General features: G+C 45.5%; 1 protein-coding gene across 1 annotated transcript in view; it reads right to left on the minus strand.

The window, feature by feature from the left end:
* CDYL2 (chromodomain Y like 2) overlaps positions 1–21,509 on the minus strand; it is an 89,344-nt gene that overhangs the window by 32,558 nt on the left and 35,277 nt on the right. The window contains exon 2 of the mRNA XM_090063131.1: positions 710–1,304. Within this exon, the coding sequence (XP_089919257.1) occupies positions 710–1,304 (595 nt within the window). The remainder of the gene's footprint in view (positions 1–709; positions 1,305–21,509) is intronic.

A 21,509-nucleotide genomic window follows, 5' to 3' on the forward strand; every position in this document is an offset into this window, starting at 1 on the left:
CTATAAACCTACATTCTGCAGGGCCTAGGCCAACTACTATGTATTGCGGTAAGAGAAACTTCCCTCAGAGGCAGGTTATAAAAAATACCATCTCAGTAAAAAATTTGATGCTGTGGTTTTCTGTACCTTCTAATGAAGCATCTGTCTTGCATTTTCTGATGTACTAAATGGTGGTCAGAAAGATGCGCTAACCTGGTGTAGTAGTTCTAAATAATTAGCCATCAAATGTTGGTCATAATAAACACCTTAAAATTAACCAGACATACTTTTCATTGTATTTCAAGGCCACATTAATACTAATGTTATTTCCAAGTCAAGCCTATCCTTTCTGGAAAGCTGGGCCACTGCACACACAACTGAGATGGTATTAGGCATTTGGTAATAACCAAAATTTCAGTGTTGTACCTACATCAACTGCCTCCCCCACTCCATGTCCTCTCATCTTCCCCACGAACAGGACTGAAGCACTGAACAAAGCTCCAAAGCCCACACTGCTTCATGCCACTCAGTGGGAAAAGGAAGGGAGGTGGAGGAAAAAATGGATGGAAAATGGTACAATTTGTGGGGAAAGAGTTTGGATCTTTTTTCATTTCCTTCTCACCATATTACCCAGGCAGCAAGACAATTAATTTTTCATGAATGGCACTCTGTTTGCAATTTTCACAATTAAAACCCAACAGAAAGGACTGTAGCTGTTTAAATCACATACCGATTCCATTCACAACAGGCGAATCGTTATTAACTTCCAGCACGCCGGGCAAATCGTGTTCTCCTTCATGGTCATTTAAATCCAAGTTTTGCTGTTGTGAGCCATTCCCAAAATGTCTAGAGTCCTTCTCGTGACCAGCATCTCCATTCTGTAGGCCACTATGAGGCTTTTTCAATGGCATGATCTGTAAACCACTGGGGGTAGTTCGGTAAGTCACAGTTTTAGCAGCCCTGTCGCCAGCCGATGCTGGCTTTGCTGTATAACCCCTTTTCTGTTTTTGAAGAGATGGGTTAATCCTCTTTCTTTTATGTGCTGAGCCTTTAGACTTCCCAGATTCAGAAGGTCTGTGCGGTATTTTCTCAACAGATGATCCTCGGCTTTCTCGTAAAAATTTTGGTGTGCTGGCCTGTTTCCCATGTTTTGATCGCTTTTCCCTAGTCACGTGCAGTCCATTGAACTCATCAATAAATTCCTCACAATGCAATAGGTGATGCTCAGGTTCCCAGGTGTCTTCATTGCTTCCATAGCCTTTCCACCTGATAAGATATTCCCATTTGCCCTTTTTGTTTTTCCTTTTGTCTACGATTCTCTCCACCTGGCAGAAGAAGGGAAAAGATCATGAGTTGTCTGAAAGGAAAATAATTCAAATTCTGAAAAAAAAATAAAAAATTCAGAGTCTGATCCTCATTTTCACCCCAGACTCTTTATGTAAAGGGGCTGGAGTGAAGATGAGGGTCAGGGACCTCATGCATGTTGCTTTATGTATTAAATGAAACTGCACTGAACACGGAGTATCCCTTGAGCAGGTTACCCAAAAAACTTGCAAAAATCGGATGGAAAAAAGAAATCTTCATTTTGGCACCCACCTACTACCACATCAGATGTCAGCAGACCATGGCTGATTGTTGATGTGGATCTAGCTGGTTTCTGCATATGCTACTCGATACTCCTTTTATGCACCACTGTTACATGTGTCCATTTGTCAGACAGAGCTGCTGGTATATCAGAGGGATGTAGCAGTCCCATTTGGTGTCTTAATAGCAAGGTCGTTTCCAGGTACTCACCCATTTTTCCTTTTGGAGAAATCTTCATTGTAATAACATACAATAGTGTTTTCTAAGTATGGCCATATCTAATGCTGGAAACTGTGACAGCCTTCCTCTAAGCCGATACGAGGCTGAGGAGCAGTAAAGAAGGAATGCTGTCATTGAAACACATGTCTGAAGTGAGACCCCGCCAGCCCTCTTCATATGAAAGTGTGTCTTTTCCTGTACTTCCTATTTGCTGAGCACTCAAGTCTGCAGACACGGCCTGCTGTCTGTTGCTTTACCTGTTTTACCGTTTCTATTTCATCTCTGAAAGAAGATGACCAATTAGAACAAAATGTGTGGTAATTCTACAAACTGAGGGGTAGTGTTCAATTTTGCGTGTGCCCTTTTGTGTGTGCCATCTCGCACAAACTCAGAGTTTTCTAGGAGGGGCTACCTTTGCTTGTATGTGTTGATATTTTGCACCCACAGAAGTGGATGTGAACTTACCCCATTCACTTTTTACTGATCTGTCCTGCAGACACTAACAAAGTGATTTGCATTTGACACCAAACTTAATTTGTGTTTGCAGATGTTTGCAGTCAGTAGCAATACTATTAACTAACAGTGATAAGGGTAGTTAGTGTGATAATTTTTATTGGTCTCTTGGAGTAAAAAGCCTGTTACAAACTATGACACTTGCCTTCTCACACAAAAAAAAATCTTACATATCTGCTTGACAGTTGTCCCAAATTTCTGTTCTGAACTATTTACTATTAATTCCTTAACAGACCCTGTTAAAATAGCTAAGTGAAGCCTTATTGTACATGCAAATACAGAACTGTTTGCACAATTACTTTTTTGGCATGCATAAAATTGATGCACTTATTGTATCAACTGCAGGAATGATGAAACATTAGTGACCAGCATGCTTGTCATTCTTGGCCACAGACGATGTCCTCCCTGAAGTTTATGCCAAACTGACCATACTCATAATGAATAATAACTGATAATAACTGCTCCTACCTGGCTCCTTCAGTGATGTTTTAATGTAATATTTTAGACATCACGTACTTATGTAATTGGGTCTATGGAACCATTGAAGGCACTGAGCAGCACGAGGAATATGTTGTAAAGAAAGGGATGCTTCTGTTAACACAGGTTTTTAATGAGCAATTATGGGAAAAGGGATATGTATTTAAGAGTAAGACCTTTCAAGGAATTTAAATCCTTGTGCCAGATACAGAAGTTCATGTAGGCTCCTAACTTCTATTTTGGTGCCTAAAATTGATGGGCATTTAGATGTCTGAATATCTTTTTGGATCTAGGTCCATTTGCTTATCTTTAGATTTGAAGCTATGAAAATGTAATCTGTTTTTAATTAATTGTAATTACGATTAGCATCCTAGGATCCCGAAGAAATTCACTTGAAAAACAGAAATAAGTACCTGAGAGTTAACCAAATTACAATTTCAATGCAGTGCTTGTAATCAGAAATTAAGGACTGCTTTTCTAAAATTGAATAAAGCATGGTGGGTGTCTAGTGCTTCTGTGGATTAGTTATGAATCAAAGTTTACATACTTCTATTTGTTCCCAGACCAAAAGTACATTAAGGTAGACCAAGAGCACATACTGGTAAATAGGTTAAAATACCTACAAAATAATTCCAGGCCCACATGAGAAGACTTTTACCAGCAGCATCTGCTGGGCTCTGCCTGCAACCTGCAAGCCACGCTCACCAAGAGAGTGGAAAGTATTGGGGTGGGACAGCTGAAACTACCTGCCACTTCATTCTGACTGCTTGTGCCTGCAAGATAAAACCCTGGTGCGCCTGAGTTTATCTTCCACCTGCAAGTGATGAGTTAACTGTTGTTTAATTCCTTACCTATGCAGACAGAGGTAGTGAGTTAGCATGCCTGCTGCACCCAGGGGGGCAGTGGAGCTCGGGTGGGCAGGGTATGGATGTGAGGGAGGGTGGGGCTCTCTCTCTACACACTCCCCCCCATTCATTCATAGCCCCAGGCACTTGTGGCCTGCCCAGGCACTGCTGCCCAGCACTGCACGGCTCCAGCCAGAGCTGCACATAGTGGCAAGGAGTACAGCCAGGCTGGCCTGCCTCTATTGTGTGGGGCTCCCTGTGGTGCAGGGGTAGCTTCCCACACTCGCGCAAGCCCCGCACAATGGAGCTGGCAGCCTTCCATGCGCAGCTGCCGGGAGCCTGCTGGCAGTGGCCGGGAGTCCTGCCTCCTGCTTCTGTGGCAGCAGGGAGCAGGGAAGGCCACTGGCTCCATTGCGCAGGGCTTTCCCGCGTGGCGCGCAAGTGCTGGGAGCTCCACGTGCGCTGCGGGAAGCCACGTGCAACAGAGGCGGGCTGGCCTGGCTGTGCTCTTTGCCATCGTGTGCAGCTCTGGCCGGAGCTCTGTGCTGCCAGGCGGCAGTGACTGGGTGGGCCATGAGAGCCCCAAAGGCCCACCACCTCCTGCTGCTGCCACTGGCAGCAGAGGCTGTACACCATGGAGGAGTGTGGGGGGGGTCCCCGCAGCCCCCCCCACGCGCCACAAACTTCACACACCCACACAACCCCCCCACCTATACATACACCCTGCAACATACTCTATACCCCTCCAACACATACAAACCCCACGCACCACCATACACCCCCCAACTCCCTCCCCCCCCCAAAATATACAAGAGTAAGACTTTTTGAGCTATTTTGCAATCATCTCTATATGCACTACACAAACACAGATCAGGACAAAAATATTTTTTGTAATAAAATTAAAGTATGTTATAGTAGGTGTTTGACTTTTAGTATATGATTTGGTTTCTGATTCAGATGGTAACTCCCCTCCCAAAATGAGTACTTGCAGAGGCAAGGGGGAGGACTGCTGGTGGCAAAGATAAGGGGTTAGGGGCAGGGCTTCTGGTCCCAAGATGGTGACCAGGTGGTGTAGCACCTATCAAGGGGATGGTGCTACCCTTGTGGCCCTTGACAGCTCACCAAAACTCATCAAGCAACTCTCCAGCTGAAATAATTGCCCACCCTGCATTAAGGCAAAGCTGACATCAGTGGTTGGTTTTCAAATTAAGGACCATGCTACTCCTGGTGCCACCCAACTGGCTGACTGTGAACGGGTCTTGGAATACCTGGTGCAGACCACCTTGGCATGATGAAACTGCTGCCCAGCTTCCCTTCATCAAGCAGTGTGATGCCGAGCGTGTCAGTGCACTTTGCAGATGCCATGCTCCAGAGACGCCACCCTTCTGTTTATTTTGCCTTTTCACACAGTCTTCAGAGGCTCACAGCAGACCATCCTGCAGCCTCCTGGCTGTGATCTCTCCCCTTTATGCACAACCCAGCAGGACGTGGATAGATGCTCCAGAGAAGAATTCTCAACGTACACCTACAGATCTGGAGGCTCCACAACCTACCATTGTAGCTACCATTCAGAATGACGTGCATCTCCTTGGAGAGGGACTCAGAAGCTTAGAAACTGGCTCCTCAAATGATCTCCAAGCAAAGATCATCCCTGCCCAAACCGCTTCTGCATCTGGCCCTTGTACTGACTCCCCAAAAGCTTGTTGTTGAAAAGGAGCAAGGCATCAGTGGGGACAAGCTCTTCCCAAAATACTAATGCACATATATTACATACGCTAGCAATTAAAATAATAGTGTGTGTAATATATATAAATATATATTGGTATATATTATACTAGAAATTACTAGGAAAAACGAAGTCTTCATGCCCCCTTTTAATTGTCATTATTCCTGTGCTATTTGACTTCAAGTCTAGATACGGTCCAGAAAAGCACTCACTGCTCTGGGTGAACGAATTCTGCCGATGAACTGGGAAAATGCATCCACAGAACTTTTTCTGGATCTATCCAAGATACCTAATCCTACTGGTCATTGAACACCACAAACCCATCCCAGTGTGGATCACTGGACAGATCTTATGATGTCATGAAGCTGCGAGAATTGTGACACATTACTTGATTTCTCTTCCATCAGTACCAGCTTCCCATTGCATACAATGTCCTATTCAGAGTCTCTGTCTTGATATATCAAGCTCTTTATCAAGTTGACTTTTTCTGAGACAGCACCTCTACTATGACCTACAGCAGTGGAGGACAACCTTTTTGGCAGGCATGCCACAACCTAGCCCTACACCCTCCAAGTGCCACTCTGATTCTCTTTCCCTGCCCGATCCCCTGCTCTGCTTTCTGCCCGATCTGTTGCTGTCCTGTCTGCCCCTTCCCAATCTGCTCCATGCCACACAAAGGGTTCCTTGTGCAACAAGGGGCACACATGTCACAGGTAAGCAACACCTGTCCTACAATAACTGTGCTCCACAGGGTAGTGAACTATTGACTGACAAAGGGGGGATGCTGGAATGGACAGAAGCAAAATCTTTTTCAGAAGCTGGACCAAAATCTGGCACTTACTTCCACAAGGAAGAAGAATGGCAAATGGTTGGGCATGAGTCTCATATTCAGCCCTCATTATGTGGTATTGATTCAGGTTGCAGTGCCATATTTAGCCATATTTCTCTTCAAAATGATTGTTTTTAATTTTTATTATCCCAGCTGAAAAATTGCCTCTTATTATGCACCTACTTTAATAGAAGTAATAATCTTCTTGCATTTATAGTTTCGTAGTTAGCAGGGCCGGAAGGGACCTGAGCAGATCATCAAGTCTGACCCCCTGCCAAGGCAGGAAAGGGTACTGGGGTCAAACGCCCCCAGCAAGGTGATTGTCTAGCCTTGTCTTAAAGACCCCCAGGGTTGGAGCCAGCACCACTTCTCTTGGAAGTTGGTTCCAGATCCTAGCCGCCCTGACTGTGAAGTCGCGCCTCCTGATGTCTAATCTGAATTTACCCTCTGCCGGCTTGTGACCGTTATTTCTAGTCACTCCTGGTAGTGCTCGGGGGAACAGCGACTCCCCCAATGCCTGCTGGTCCCCTCTGACTAGTTTGTAACAGGCCACTAGATTCCCCTCAGCTTTCTCTTATGGAGGCTGAACAGGTTCAGGTCCCGTAGCCTCTCCTCGTAGGGCCTGCCCTGCTGCCCCCTGATCATGTGAGTGGCCTCCTCTGGACCCTCTCCATGCTGTCCAGATCTCTCTTGAAGTGCGGCGCCCAGAGCTGGACGCAGTACTCCCGCTGCGGCCTGACCAGTGCTGCATAGAGGGGGAGGATCACCTCCTTGGACCTGCTCGAGATGCATCTGTGGATGCATGACAAGGTCCGGTTGGCTTTCCTGACTGCATCCCTGCGCTGCTGGACCCTGTTCATGATAGAAAATGACCCCAAGATCCTTTTCTGCCTCTGCACTGACGAGAAGGGAGTTCCCCAGCCTGTAGGTATGGTGCCGGTTGTTCCTCCCCAGGTGCAGCACCTTGCACTTGTCAGTGTTGAATCCCATCCTGTTCTCATCCGCCCACCCCTGCAACCTGTCTAGGTCCCATTGCAGCCTATTCCTCCCTTCTAGTGTGCCTACATCCCCCACATCTTAGTGTCATCAGCAAATTTGAACAGGGTGCTTTATACCCCCTCGTCCAAGTCACTGATGAAGGTGTTGAACAGTGCGGGCCTGAGGACCGAGCCCTGCGGACCCCCACTGCCCACATCCCTCCAGGTTGAAAATGACCCATCCACCGTCACCCTCTGGGTGCGGCCCTCCAGCCAGTTGGTGACCCATTTGACTGTGTGGGTGTCGACACCACAGTCCCCCAATTTCTTAATGAGAACGGGGTGAGAGACAGTGTCGAAGGCCTTCCGAAAGTCCAGGAAGACGATGTCCACTGCTACCCCTGCGTCTAAGGATTTGGTGACCTGGTCGTAGAAGGCACCAGGTTGGTCTGACAGGACCTGCTGCTAATGAACCCGTGTTGGTTGCCCCTAAGCGTGACCTCCCCTGCTGGCCCCTCTTGGACATGTGCCAGAATAATTCTCTCGAAAAGCTTACCCAGGATCAAGGTAAGACTAACTGGCCTATAGTTTCCTGGGTCCTCCTTCCTCCATTTTTTGGAAGATGGGAACCACACTGGCCCTCTTCCAGTCCTCTGGCACCACCCCAGATCACTACGAGTGCTCATAAAGCCGTGCCAGGGGTCCCGCAATGACCTCAGCCAATTCCCTCAGCACCCGGGGGTGGAGATCGTCCGGACCAGCTGATTTAAATACATCCAGTCCCTCCAGAAGTTCCCTGACTAGATCCTCCTGACCCTTGGCCTAGGTGCGCCTCCCCTGGGGCCTGAGGGGGGGGGCCGATCTGGTCCCTGCTCAGGAAAATGGAGGCAAAGAAGTCATTAAATAGGTTAGCTTTGTCGTCTGGTGTGACAACCAAATTTCCTAGCGTGTCTTGCAGGGGCCCCACATTACCCGGAACCTTCTTTTTGCCCCCTATGTATTTAAAAACAGACTTCTTGTTGTCCTTGATCTGGGAAGCTAGTCCCAGTCCCATCTCCTGACCCCCCCCGCATCCCTGAGCAACCGCAGCATAATCCTCCCTGGTGATGGCCCCTCCCTGCCACTGGGTGTGCACCTCCCTTTTAGCTAGGAGACATTTCCAGATGCTTTTGGTGAGCCATGGGGGCTTGTGTGCCCTCCTGCTCCCTTTGATCCGTGTTGGGATTACCTCCCTTTGGGCTTGGAGGATCATCTCCTTAAGGAACGACCACTCTCCTTGTACACCCGGCTCCCCTCTCCTCCGGGACCTCAGTGCTTCCCCAGCTATTCTCCTCAGCTCATTGAAGTCCACCCTCATGAAATCTAGGGCTGCTGCCTTGCTGCAGGCCTTTGCCACCTCGCACTGGATGGTGACTCCCAGCAGGCAATCATTGCTGTCGCCCAGGTGGTCGAGCACCTGCAGCCCCCTCACCAGGTCGTCACCCGTGGCCAGCACCAGGTCCAACAAGGCGTCTCCCCTGGTGGGGCTGTGCCCCTCCTGGGTTACACGGAGGTCCTGCATTTGGGCTAGGAACTCATGTGAATGGTCAGACCTGGCTGACTGCTCTTCCCAGCAGATACCTGTAAAGGTCAGATCACCCATGATTACCACGTCCTTTGACCTAAATACCTCCGTGAGCTGACTTAAGCATTCCCGGTCTAGCTGTTCCCCTTGGTCGGGTGGTCTGTAGTAGACCCCCACCGTTAAGTCTCTTTCCCCTCGACTGCCTTGTATTCTAACCCAGAGCACTTCCGTGTGCCCTTCCTCTGACTGTGCTACCTGGGGAGGATGTGTATTCTTTGTTAATGTAGAGCGCCGCACCACGCCCCCACCTTTCCTCCCTGTCCTGTCCCTCCTGTGCAGCCTATAGCCCTTGAAGGCTATAGGCTGTAAAGGCCCTTGAAGCCTTTACTTTAAAAAGCTTTAAAAATTCATAAGTTTTCTCCTTAATAAGAAATAATTATTTGACTACTAGTGATTAATGAAAATTATATTTTAGTTTTTCTCCTAGAATACACAATTTCTGGACAAGCATAGGAAAATCTCTGTACTTTCTCCATCTAATTATCCATTTTTTCTCATCAGTTTTCTGTTTTATGGGCAACAAATACAATCTACTAGAAACAATTTTGAAAATCTTGGATTTGGCCTCTTGAATTTTCTATATTTGGTTTGGAAAACTGAGGGGCTATAGACAGACTCCATAATAGTATCCGGATCAAAGGACAGGGGTATAAGTTGTTATAAATGCAACTGTTTTATCTGCACGATTCTGTAACCTCAACCATTATAACGCTGCTTAATGCAGGCTTGAAGTTAGGATGCTTTAGCAAATGTGTGTTGCTACAGAATCATACAGACATAACCGCTGATGCATGCTCCAGAATGTCAACTCCCTGTCCCTTTTTAAAGTGATTAAAAGGTGTGTTTGTCCATACACTGGATATTTTAATCTAGTAATTTTTAACTGCCCACCACTGCACTCTCTCTTATAAACCAAGTATGCTGTAGGAATACCATATTTAATAGAATGTCAGAATTTTACACATGCCATTACCTTCCTTGACTCTACCATATGTATATAAGCTAATTCTGGATGAATTGAGGTGTTACTAAATATGTTTAAAGAGAACAAATGGAATGAAACCCTGACATCTGTGCAAATGCATTTTTAACACCACTTTCCAGCTTTCAAGTATGGGATGATTTCTAAGCCTGGCTCTATCCCCAGCTACACAAATCAGGAGGAAGACATAAATGAGATGCCATACTTTTTGATTAAATATGCATATGGGCATACAGTATTAACTTCACACTAAATCAAGAAATTATGGCACAGTAGAATTTCACAAGCAAAAAGTGAATGAAAAAATTGTGCAAACCACTAGTGATTATGTATGCAAATAACTGAAATTACAGAAATCCATGTCCTTGAACTATCCCTTAAACTTCTGCGTCCAGGGTTTTCAGACATTTTTACAATATGAACGCCAGAAAAGATACCAATGCGTGCAGAGAATAAAGCATACACGTTGAGCTTATTTACAAAAAATAGTGTGTGGGGATCATAATAGTGGTCGATCAAGTCTCAAAGAAAATATACGGTCTCTTCTTGGGGAAAAAAAATCCCAGCTAATTTCTGGTCAGTCACTTCAACAGAAAGCAGCGTACAGGTGAAGCACACTGTTCATGCCTCACAATTAGATCATGAGATCTATAAATCCTATATAAAATGCTTTACATTTCCAGCAACACCACATGGAAGTCAGCCAGCCTGGACCTGGAGATCAATAACCTTTCCAGCAGGATGTGGTTTGAAAATGACATATCTACACATAACTTCTCAAAACAAGCAGGAAGCAAGCACCTCTTTTTGTGGCCTGTATTTCTGTATGTAGATGGGCACTTTCAAAAAGTAATTTGGGACCCCCAAATACCCTCTGTCATTGTGCAGCATTAAGGCACAGATTAAGTTCATGGCGTGCACTAGGAAAACTGCCTTTTATTACTGGAAATTATAGGACTTTTGCTATATTTATGTACCTTCTTCGATGGGGTCTTTGTCCTACCCTGGGCCTCAGTATGTTGTGAGTGATGGAAAGGGCATGTAAAGAATGTGCCAAGTAAAGAAAGAGAGCAAGATTTCTGAAGGAGATAGAGGTCATCTGATCCAACATGCCTGCCTTTTAAAAATTCATTATTGTCCCAACTTCCTACTGTTTTTTGCTTAGGCCACTGAGTTTTTCAGAAACAAATGTAAGTGTCAAATGTTTTGCTTCACTTGCCTTCTCTTCTGTTTTTTTCAGGTGTTTCTTATATTTCTATTTCATTTTACAACAAGCAAATTGTGAAAATGCCTGAATAATATATAACAAAAATACTGGGCCAGCTTTTCTGCAGTGCTCAGCCCTAGGAGTGGAAAAAAAGGGAGTGCCTGGGTGCTGAGCCTCTGCTGAAAATCTGACCCACGCTACAAAAATCAGGGGAGATCCAGTGGGGCAGCTGAAAATTCACAGTAATGAAGTCACAAACTGAACCGGGAGAACAGAAGGAAAAATTAGCACCATAAATACATAAATGGAAAGATGTACTTGTTCTAAACCACTAATAGACAAGACATCCACTGACATCAGGGAAGAAGTTCAACAGACAACCTGGATGCTGAATAGGTGCTGCTGCATCCCATTCCCAGCTTGCTTCAAGATTTTACCAATTTCCAGCTCTCTAAAGCTGCTCTCAAACGCCCATTAAATTTTCACCAACTTACGCACTTTCTTCCTGCTATCACACTGTAGGAAGCTACAGAGAAATTAACTCAGAATATAAAAGAGAAATGAGAACGTTTCAAGGCAGTCTTTGAAAATAACCTGAAATGTTTCCGACCGTGTGTTTTTGAGGAAGCAAGTGGCGGCAGCTACTTTGGGGTGAGGGGTTGCAGTCTGCCACTTCAATAATAATTGCAATAGGAAATATAAATCTCTCAGGACTGCAGGGAGACGGAGGGAATGGACACAGTTGTTGGAGGCAGGAAGCAGCCTCTTGTTTTACGTGGACCTCTGGCTCTGACATGAAGCGCAAGAGTTGGATGAATGCACGGTACAACACACACGTGCCTACCGAAGAAGCACAGGATGGACCTGACGAGTACTGTAGCAAACTCCTGCTGTCCCCTGCATGCCTACCTGCAGCTTTGATCTTCCTGCCCAACTAGATGGCAACAATACAGGAGATTCCTGCTATGTGATTTGATAGTCCATTTTTGTACAGAGAGTTTTTAGCGATTTAGTTGGTTTTACATTAGTGATCAAGTGACTACAGATTATTCTTATCCTAATGCAGATTTTTCATGCTCCTGGATCCGAGTTTTTGAGGCCTGGTGTTTTGCCTTTAAGTAGACTGTACTCCATTCTGCTAGTCCTATTTTTATAGTGTCTGACTGTATGAAAGAAACTGAAACAGAAACCTGACACTGTGTCAAAACAAGCAATACAGAGTTTACTCTTTTATGCGTGTGTCAGATTCTTTTAGTTTGCAGTGGCTGAAACCTGGACACAGACCTAGCCAGCTCCTCTTCATATCAACTTCTATAAAATGAGGCTCTAGCTCATGGCCAGTGGCATATAAAAACAATACCTCCCCCAGCAAAAAAAAACACAAAACCCCAAACAAAAAAAAACAACCCCTAAAAAGCAACAAAAACTAAGGAAGTTATACTCCTGCTCTACTCGGCATTGGTGAAACCACTTCAAGAAGGATGTGGAGAAGCTTGAGAGAGTACAGAGAGGAGCCACTCGTATGATTAGAGGCCTGAAGAGCAAGCCATACAAGGAAAGCCTGCCAGATTTGGGACTATTCAGCCTGGAAAAGAGAAGCCTTCGGGGGGGATTTGGCGGCAGCTTACAAATCTGTTGGGGGAGAGCATCAGTGGCTAGGCCAGCAACTATTCACCAAAGTGCCCCAGGGGAAAACCAGGAGCAGTGGGCATAAACTCCTAGAAGAAGGTTTCAGACTGAATATAAGGAAAAACTTCTTCCCGGTTCATGTGACCCGACTCTGGAATAGACTTCCAGCGGGGGGTGGGGTGCAGGCACCCACCCTGGAGATCTCCAAAAGGAGACTGGACCCTCATCTTCCTGGGCTTATTTGACCCCTGCAGTCTTTCCAGCCCAGAGCAGGGGGGTTGGACCCAGTGATCTCATAAGGTCCCTTCCAGCTCTAAACTCACCCAATGGACTAGAGTTTCAGCCTTTTCATCCTGGCTCACATCTCATGCTGCCTGCTGGCACTCTTGGAAGTATTACCTCTATCTGGAATTCAGTTTTCCATAAACCGAGCTCCTTATCTCCCAGTCACTCTTCTCCATCTCTCTTCACTATTTCCTTTTGACTAGTGCCACTATCGAGTTTCCGGTCTGCATTCCCATAGCTTCCATGTGATCCGTGGTTCCTCCCTTGCCGTTATCCATGTCCAGCCCCTCACACAGGTCCAGAACGCCTTCCTTTCTATTATCATTTCCTCACCACCTCTGCTGAGAAACCCATTTTCATACCCATGTCTTTTCTTTGCAGGTTTTTCCTGGTTTGACCTTATTGTGTCTCCCTATTCCAGCTTGTCAAAATAATGCCTCTTCCCTTGAGTCCATTAGTACATACAAAATACATTAACCTCCTTCAGGAAAATGTGTGGTGTTCTGGTGCATTTCATACGTGGGCGGTTGCATTTAATTCCAAGCACAGGTAAAATGTCATTGTTTTGTGTGTGGCTCTCCCTGTGTGGAGGTTTGGACTTTGTTACAAACTTGCAGCTTTTGAGAGTAGCTCGTTAGCATCGGTCTGGTTTAAACAAATTGGGTCCAGGCCACAATGAAAGGCACTGTTTACTATACTGTGCCAGACATGGAAAGCAGTAATGTGACATCTTGGATTTCCTTCTGCCATTGTATTGACATTTAAGCTGTTAAATGGAGATTACAGTGCCTACCGACTGAAAATAAGGAGGCCTCCAAGCTTTACTTGTGGAGGCATAGACAGTGCTACCATCCCTGGCTAAAGGGCTGTCTTTGCTGACCCTGGGTGGATTATACATGAATCCTGCTCTGGACAAAGAGCTTTTGTGTCATTAGTTTAATACTCTATCTTCGTCAAGAACAGAGCCAGAAAAGGAGGGCTGAAGGATAACATAGCAACAGTAGACGTAGGCCAGGAAGGGTCAATGAGGGAGGTCTCCTGCTATTGCAGGACATGCATATAAACCTTTTCATAGATTTATCAGGCTCATGAGACGTGCACATGTTTGTAGCACAAGCACACGCTGTATCCTGGGGGTAGTGGTGATAGGTTGCTTGGCAGAGCAGTTGTAGTCCTTAAATGCAATTATTTTGTAAACAATATTGAGAGTTTTATTTTGGAAAACCAATCAGTTCTTTGGGCTCCAGACAGTGTCATTAGGAAAAATTGCTATTCTGGGAGAGTTTAAATTTACCTAGATTTGCATTCTTTATATACAAGAAGAATAAAATACTTTCCTCTGTAGACCATGCACTTGCAATGTGATATCAAAAAGAGCAGGATGCATAACAGCGAATAAGGTATTATTAGAGTAACCAAGGAATAGTTCATTAAAACATTCAAAGTAGGTGCTGCAGTAATTGTGTCCCTTCCTAAATAATAGGGAATACAATATATTCTTCTGAAAACAATCCAATCCCCCTTTTTCACAGCACAAGTGAAATGTGAAGGTGCCTCTCCAAATAGTTCAGCTCTCTCTCACTTACAAAACACTAAAGCACACAACACATATGGAAAGGTAATGAAGATGGGTTTCCCATTTATTATAAAGTATGATGATGCAATTACATTGCCAAATTTCCATTTTCCAAGGCAGAAGTGGACTCTGTCCTGGTACAGAAAGTTAGTCAATGATTGTTCATCCTCAGTCTTTCTTTTTCATTCACAGAAAGCACAAAGCAAGAAGCAGGGCTTCCTGAAGTCTCAACTTATTGTGTTAAGAATTTCAAGTCAGTTTTGACTGTACACTCTACAAATCTGCTAGCACAATTTATTTCACACTGAGACGGTTAGAATTTCATCCAAGACATTTGATGAATGCTTATTTTTATTTCACTACTAAAGTACAGCTGGTAGTTTTTACTACGTTACTAAATTTGTTTTGTAATGTTGTAGTGCACTTTAAATACAGAAACAATAGATGTTTTTTCAGTGTCTATGCTAACAAAAGGAAAAAATATAAATATCGGTTCCTATTTGCTGTTATAAGCAAGGTTTAAAAATAAAGCCCATAAACATTGTTAAATGCAGAAGAACTGAGAAATGGGTAAATGTTTTTGTTTTAAGCAGAGCTGGACTTGTCAAGTCTGTTTTTGTGATACAGTGGGCGCATCTACACATGCATTTGACTTGGGATCAGTAAACTATTCGCAAGTACTCATAAACTACTCTTAAGCAGGTGTCTACACATGCAGGAAAGCAGAAGCAGATTTGCTTGTTTCCTGCTTATTCCTAACCCAGCTCCACGCTGCGGAGCTGAGAAGGGAACGAGCTCCACTGCTCCCACTAGCAGGGAGCCCCCAGCGCCAGCTCCACATTGTGTGGCCAGCACTGGGAAGACCCTTATCTGCAGTCACTGGGAAGACCCTTATCTCCCAGCACCAGCCCACGACCACTCAGCTGGCGCTGGGAGACACTTATCTCCCAGCACCAGCTCTGCGGTTGCAGGGTTGGTGCTGGGAGATACGGATCGCCCAGTGCCAGCCCCAGGACCACGGAGCTGGCGTTGGGAGATGAGAATCCTCAACCCCCGCATTCCCCGATCGTGACGACGGAGTGGGGACTGGGAGATAAGGATTTCCCAGCTCCTACTCCCTGATCGCAATCTTGGAGCATGGGGCTTGGAGTTCCCTGCTGCCAGGACAGGGGGACGTAGTCCCACCTGGCCTCCAGTGGCATTGCCCACCCCAGCAGCAGGCAGTTCCTGGGAGCAGATTTGCTACTGCGCTGTTACTAATTGAAAGTAAATTTGCAATTTGCATTTGCAGGTAGCAAAGTTAGTCTTGTTTAGCAAGGTCTACTGTGTAGTAAACATGTGTACACAGAGACGCACATGCTTACTTCACAGTAAACTACACTACTGTGCAGTTAAGTATCTTGTGTAGACGTACCCACTGGTGACTAAAAAGGAAACAAGGTATCAAAATGTTCAGTATGCAGTGAGACTAAATATTTAGTTAATCCCTGCAGTGCTTGCTAGTGGTAGGCAGCGCGTGGATGGCTACCAGCTTTTAAAGTCTGTGGACCAGATCCTCAAATGCCCTTGAATTCAGTAGGTCTATGCAGGTTTATATCAGCTGGAGATCTCTCTCTCATGCTCTTGGGAACATGTATCAAACACAGACGGACCATGTGTGAGAAGACTTCATGTCCAGAAACACATGAATGAATTGCCATGTTTGCTAACCTTTTAGTAAGAGTCCCATTCTGATTGCACTTATGCTACTTTTCTAATGCTATAATATCATTAATATAAACTGTTAATTTATCTACATGAAATAAGATGAGAATCATTATTGTATTACTTTTAGTTTTAAAAAAATATTACTTGAAGAGATTTCTTTAAAAGAAAGAAATGAATGATGGAAAGTCTTATAGAAAACACATCCACCAGTTGTTCAACAGGATTCTTTGTCAATGAGAACAGGCTATTATTATTCCTTGTATATTTCCCCAAATATCTGTATGTTTCACCAAAAATATACAAATCCACCTTTACTTGTGACATCTGCTGTATCCAGGAATGCTCTCAAAGCTGATGAACAGTTGTTACACAAGAGTTGAATAGCTGTAGGTTCAATCACTATGCTCCCCACTTTTCCCCACTACTCTTATTCTCTTATTTTACTTCAGCTGGTCAGGAAAGCATGTAGAGCCACATCCTCAGCTTGTGTGCATGGGCACAGATCCTCTGAAATCAGGGAACCTATGCTGATGCAGAAGATCGGGCCCCCACAGTGTTTGCAAATTCTGATTTGCTCTGCTGAGGCCAATTTACCTGCCATCACGAGGGGATTTTGAGTATCCATATGGGAAAACTATTAAATTTATAGAGTTCATGTCATCTTCTGTATCACAATAAAAATGCTAGCGTACTTGATGGATTTTACTGGCAGCTCTTACAGTAATTGGCTATATATTCTTTCCACTGAAGGGCCTTCTTTTGAAATCAGTGACTAAACTCCCATTCCCTTCCAAAGATGGAGGATTTGGCTCAAATTCAGAAGTACCAGTCATGGCAGTGACGATAATGGGAATATGAAGAAGTTAGTTTGTAAGCAGGGTCTGAAGACACTAAGCAAGTCAGTACTTCTGTGACTAGGGGACACCCATCCCCAAGGGTGTTACCAGCCATCAGCAAACAGAAACAATCAGGGGGCAGCCACGATCTGCACATGAAAATGGTGGTCCCCACCACAATTGGGCCACAATATTAGTGAGCTGGGCCAGCGATTAAACTAGGTCCTACACATAAACAGTTTAGAAGCAGCTAAAAATATAACCTGAGGGCCATTAACGATGCTTTATATTAGCATTAAAATAAATGTTACGGGCATTTCACACTATTCATAAATGCAGGAAGCAATTATTAGTTTACGTAAAAGCTGTACCTGAAACTATTAGAGTTAATTAGCCCTGTCTGTTGTGTTTTATATTAATCTGTAATTTGTTCTTGTATTTCCTTATCCAGTTGCAAGTTATTTTGATCTCTCGTCCTTGTAATTTTCTTCCCATTTTTTCCTTCTATGACCTTGATTCAATACCCTCTAAACTTAATGTAAAGATTTCTGTTCACTTCAGCTGGACCCCCTTGCTTTTACTCTACAGGTCAGGCAGAGGTGGGGACTCGCTGCCCAAAAATAAGAAGAAGAAGGGTGCAATTATAATGCTGTATAAATAACTGTTCGAACTTCTAGGCTATGCTGCCTTTCTTTCAGCGACTCATTGCTTTACAAATGTTAGTGTCGTTAGCATCATAAAATAAAGGCGCATACTACTCTGTGGTAGATAAATACTTTATAGATGTTTTCCCCATAGGGGTGGTGAACTCACGCTAAACAGATTAAGGTCTAACCTTCTGGAAATACCTTCTCATTTTGGGTGAGCCTGTGAACCTAATTTTCAGAGATGCTGAGCAACTCTAACAGAAGTCTGAGTTAGCCAGAGAGGCTTTTTCCTACCAACTCCCTGCAGTGAAACAGCTGAGAGGAATTCTCCAAGGGTTTGCTGGCTGCAGAGAGTTTATGTGCTTTAAAGATGAGAGACCAAAAGGTGAATGCAGCAGATGGTGGGGGGAGACCGGGGTAACAATAAGATCATACTAGTCAGGGTAAGCAGGAGTTGTGCAGCTCGCCAACTGCCTAGCCGTTGTCAAAGGTTTTACAAACATCATGGCAGAAATGATTTTTAACAGAGAGAAAGGGGACAATTTTGTAGATGTTTTCAGGGATCTCCTCTCTTCCTGAAGTCACAGCCTAGAAAATCCTCCATTAACAATGAGATCTCGATACCATGCAAGAGGGTACACAGCTGACATGAAAAAGGAAGACAGTTTGCATAGTGTAGTTGTATAATAATAGGATGTAACCAAAGGAGAAGAGGGAGGCTATGATGTGGCTGAAGTGACTAAGTAACAAAGAATCCCTGAGTGGAAATTTTGACTAGCTATAAAAAAGGCAGGAGAGGCTTTTCAGGGGGTCAAAGAAAAGGAAGTTAATGGCAGAGAAGATACAAAATGGAGCCTGGATGAGAGTTTTGTAGATGGAGAAGAAAGTCTAGATGTTAGATATATTATGTAGAAGGGAGTAGCAGGTTCCTGATATCACCTTGATATATGAAAGAGGAGACCAAGTCAAAGACAAGTCTCAGGTTACAGGCCTGAATAACAAGGAAGATGGGATTTTTGCCCATGGTGACTGAGAAAAGAGGGAGGGGAAGTTTCAGAAGAAAATAAAAAGCTTTGCTCCAACTCTAGTTGAGTTATATTGGTAGTTGGCTAACACCAAGGAGATGTCTGAAAGATAAACCAGGATCGTAGCTTGGACAGGAAGAGACTGATCAGTAATGGAGCAGCATATCAGTGAACCATCAGCATAGGGGTAGTAGGGAGAATTGTACCTGATCTCCCAGAAGCTGGTTTAGAAGGAAAATCGGAAAGGGCAAAAGATGGAGTTTTGTGGGACTCTTGCCTACAGCTGGAAACATCTGAGGAAGCTCCTCTGAGGGAAATGTTGCAGGAGTGGTTGGAGAGGGAGTAGGAGAACTGACAGAGGACAAAGTCACACATTACAGGGGCTCACCCTGTGGACTCCTTGCTTTATGAGCTGCATGAACGAATCTGCTCCAGCAGGTTTCAGATGGTCTGGTGTGGCACTATGGAGAAATGAGCCAGCAGTGAGTACAATAAAAAGACGAGAAAAGCTTCAGATAGCTTCATTAGCTTCAGATAATCATCATCAAACTTAACAAGTCAAAACACAGAATTCCAAAAGTAAAGCCAAACCCCCGGAAAAGCCACTGGGAAAATTCCTTTTGAAAACAGCTTTTGGGGAAGCAAGGTCAATACTGAAGCCAGAGTCTGACCTCAGTTTTTATTGCATTAGTTGTTTTGAATTTATACTGAAGTCCTTGAACTCAGAATCCAGCACAATATAAAACAGACTTATGGGTGCCTGGAAGGAACAAACTTCTTCCTTACTGACAACAGTAAAGATAGTTATGAAAGCTGACAGCAGAAATCAGGGCTGATGTATTTAAAAAAAATCGTCAGTGTAGCTGGTAAGAAATCTACATTGAAGAGACAGATCAGCCTTGCAAATGCAATAGACAAATGAGCAAGAGCATATTGAGAGATGTAATGCAAGTGTGTGTTCTGGGGACACCCAACTTGCAGCGTATTAACATTACGGTGCTCATACAAGTTGGATGTGCCTGCAGTGAGTCATGCTCTGACTACACTATACTGCATGGCAAGCAGCAGAGCGCTATGTCATAGAGAACTTAACACTTTGTAAATTCAGGGTAATACCAAGTATGCTGCATTCGTCAGCTTAAACTATTTGCTGTTTTGCGTGGTGAAGAACAGGCAACAAAATAAGCTCTTTTCATAATCTCCCACTTGCTTATAACTAGAACATTAAAAAAGGTCTTCCTGCATAGTCACAAAAATCTTGACGTGGTGGCAGAGAATGGTACAAGCACCACTGCGAGGACAGTCAGATTGGTAAACGGCAAAACCAGACAGTACGTTCTCTTTCTACTTTCCTTAGGCTCAGGTAAAAACCCAGATCCTGTCGCAAGGCACTTTTGGCAGTGGCCAGTCTTCTGCATTCCTTGATCCTAGTCCGTCTAGCTGCAGCCTTGCTTTGTGCACAGGCAACCCCCGCTTAACACGGTTTCAGTTAGTGCTATTTCGCTACAGCGCTCGTTTCGTTAATACCTGATGCTGCCGAGCGCTCGGCCCGTTTCGCGATAGCGCTCGGTGGAACCGGAGTTTCGGCAGGCAGGCAGGGAGAAGCAGTGGCATCAGTGAGTGCAAGGTGAGCGAGTGGCAGTGAGTGGGCAGACAGGCATGAGGGCCCAGGGCGGGATGGCAGAAGCATGGGCCCAGGGTGGGGGGCAGGAGCATGGGGCATGCGCTGGTGTGTGGGGCCTGTGCTGGGGCCAGTGGAAACCTGCACCCAAAGCAGGGTGGCAGGAGCACCGGTGCCCAGGCTGGAGCAGGTGGGGGAGGGGGGGAAGTGATGGCAACAGAGGTGAGTAGTGGAGCCCACACTGGTGCCCGGGGCCGGTGCCCAGAGCGGGGCGGCAGTAGTGCCAGTGCCTCGGCTGGCACGTGGGGCCGGAGAGGCTGGCAGGCAGGCGATGGGGTGGGGAGAGGTGGCAGCAGTGAGAAGCAGTGTGGGGGTCTGGGCATGAGCGTGGGACCCGTGCAAGTGCAGGGGCCCAGAGCAGGACAACAGGAGCACAGGCCCGGGCTGGTATGTGGGGCTGGAGTGCCAGCAGGCGGGCGGGAGTGTAGAGAAGCAGTGGCAGGGCAGGGCAGGCAGTAACCAATTAATTTTACTTGCATTAATTTCTATGGGGAAATGGGTTTCGCTTAGCGTGCTTCTCCTTAACACTCATTTTTTCTGGAACCAATTAAGACCGCTAAGCGGGGGTTGCCTGTACTAGTTCAAGTTTGAAGCAGTCACACCTTAAGACTAAAAACCTTCTCTGACTGTACCCCACCTGCACAGCTGTGATTTGCCACTAACAGGCTGGTAAGCCAGGACAGGCTCACCTGTCAACCAGAGCCTACTAGGCTCTCCACTCTGCTGCCTTTGCCCTGGGCGCCATGTGCTGGCTGTGCTGCATCCCTTGCCCGTCTGGCAGCAGTGACAAATCGTGCTTCCCACTGTCGGATGGGTACGGGACGCGGCATGGGCAGTATGCGGCTCCCGGGAATTGGCAGCAGAGTGGAGAGTCCCAAGCTCACAGCGGGCAGTCTGCCTCTGCCCTTACACGGCTTGGCTCTGCTCCTAAAAGCATCCCTGTGCTTAAAAAAGGGTGGCAGCAGCACTTGAACTAAAGCTCGTTTAATGAGCTTTAGTTCAAGTGCCCCCACCATCATTTTCAAGCTCTGGGATGCTGATCTCCTGGACGAGCCACACGTGGCTCCATCCCACTCCCCGACCTGGCCCTGCGGTCCCATTCACTGCCTTGGCTGGGCAGCACCCCCAGCTCCAGCCCTACTCCCTCCCCCACCATGGGGG

This window comes from Crocodylus siamensis, chromosome 9 (assembly GCF_052110815.1).
Source record: "Crocodylus siamensis isolate JL-2025a chromosome 9, ASM5211081v1, whole genome shotgun sequence".
Lineage (NCBI taxonomy): Eukaryota > Metazoa > Chordata > Crocodylia > Crocodylidae > Crocodylus > Crocodylus siamensis.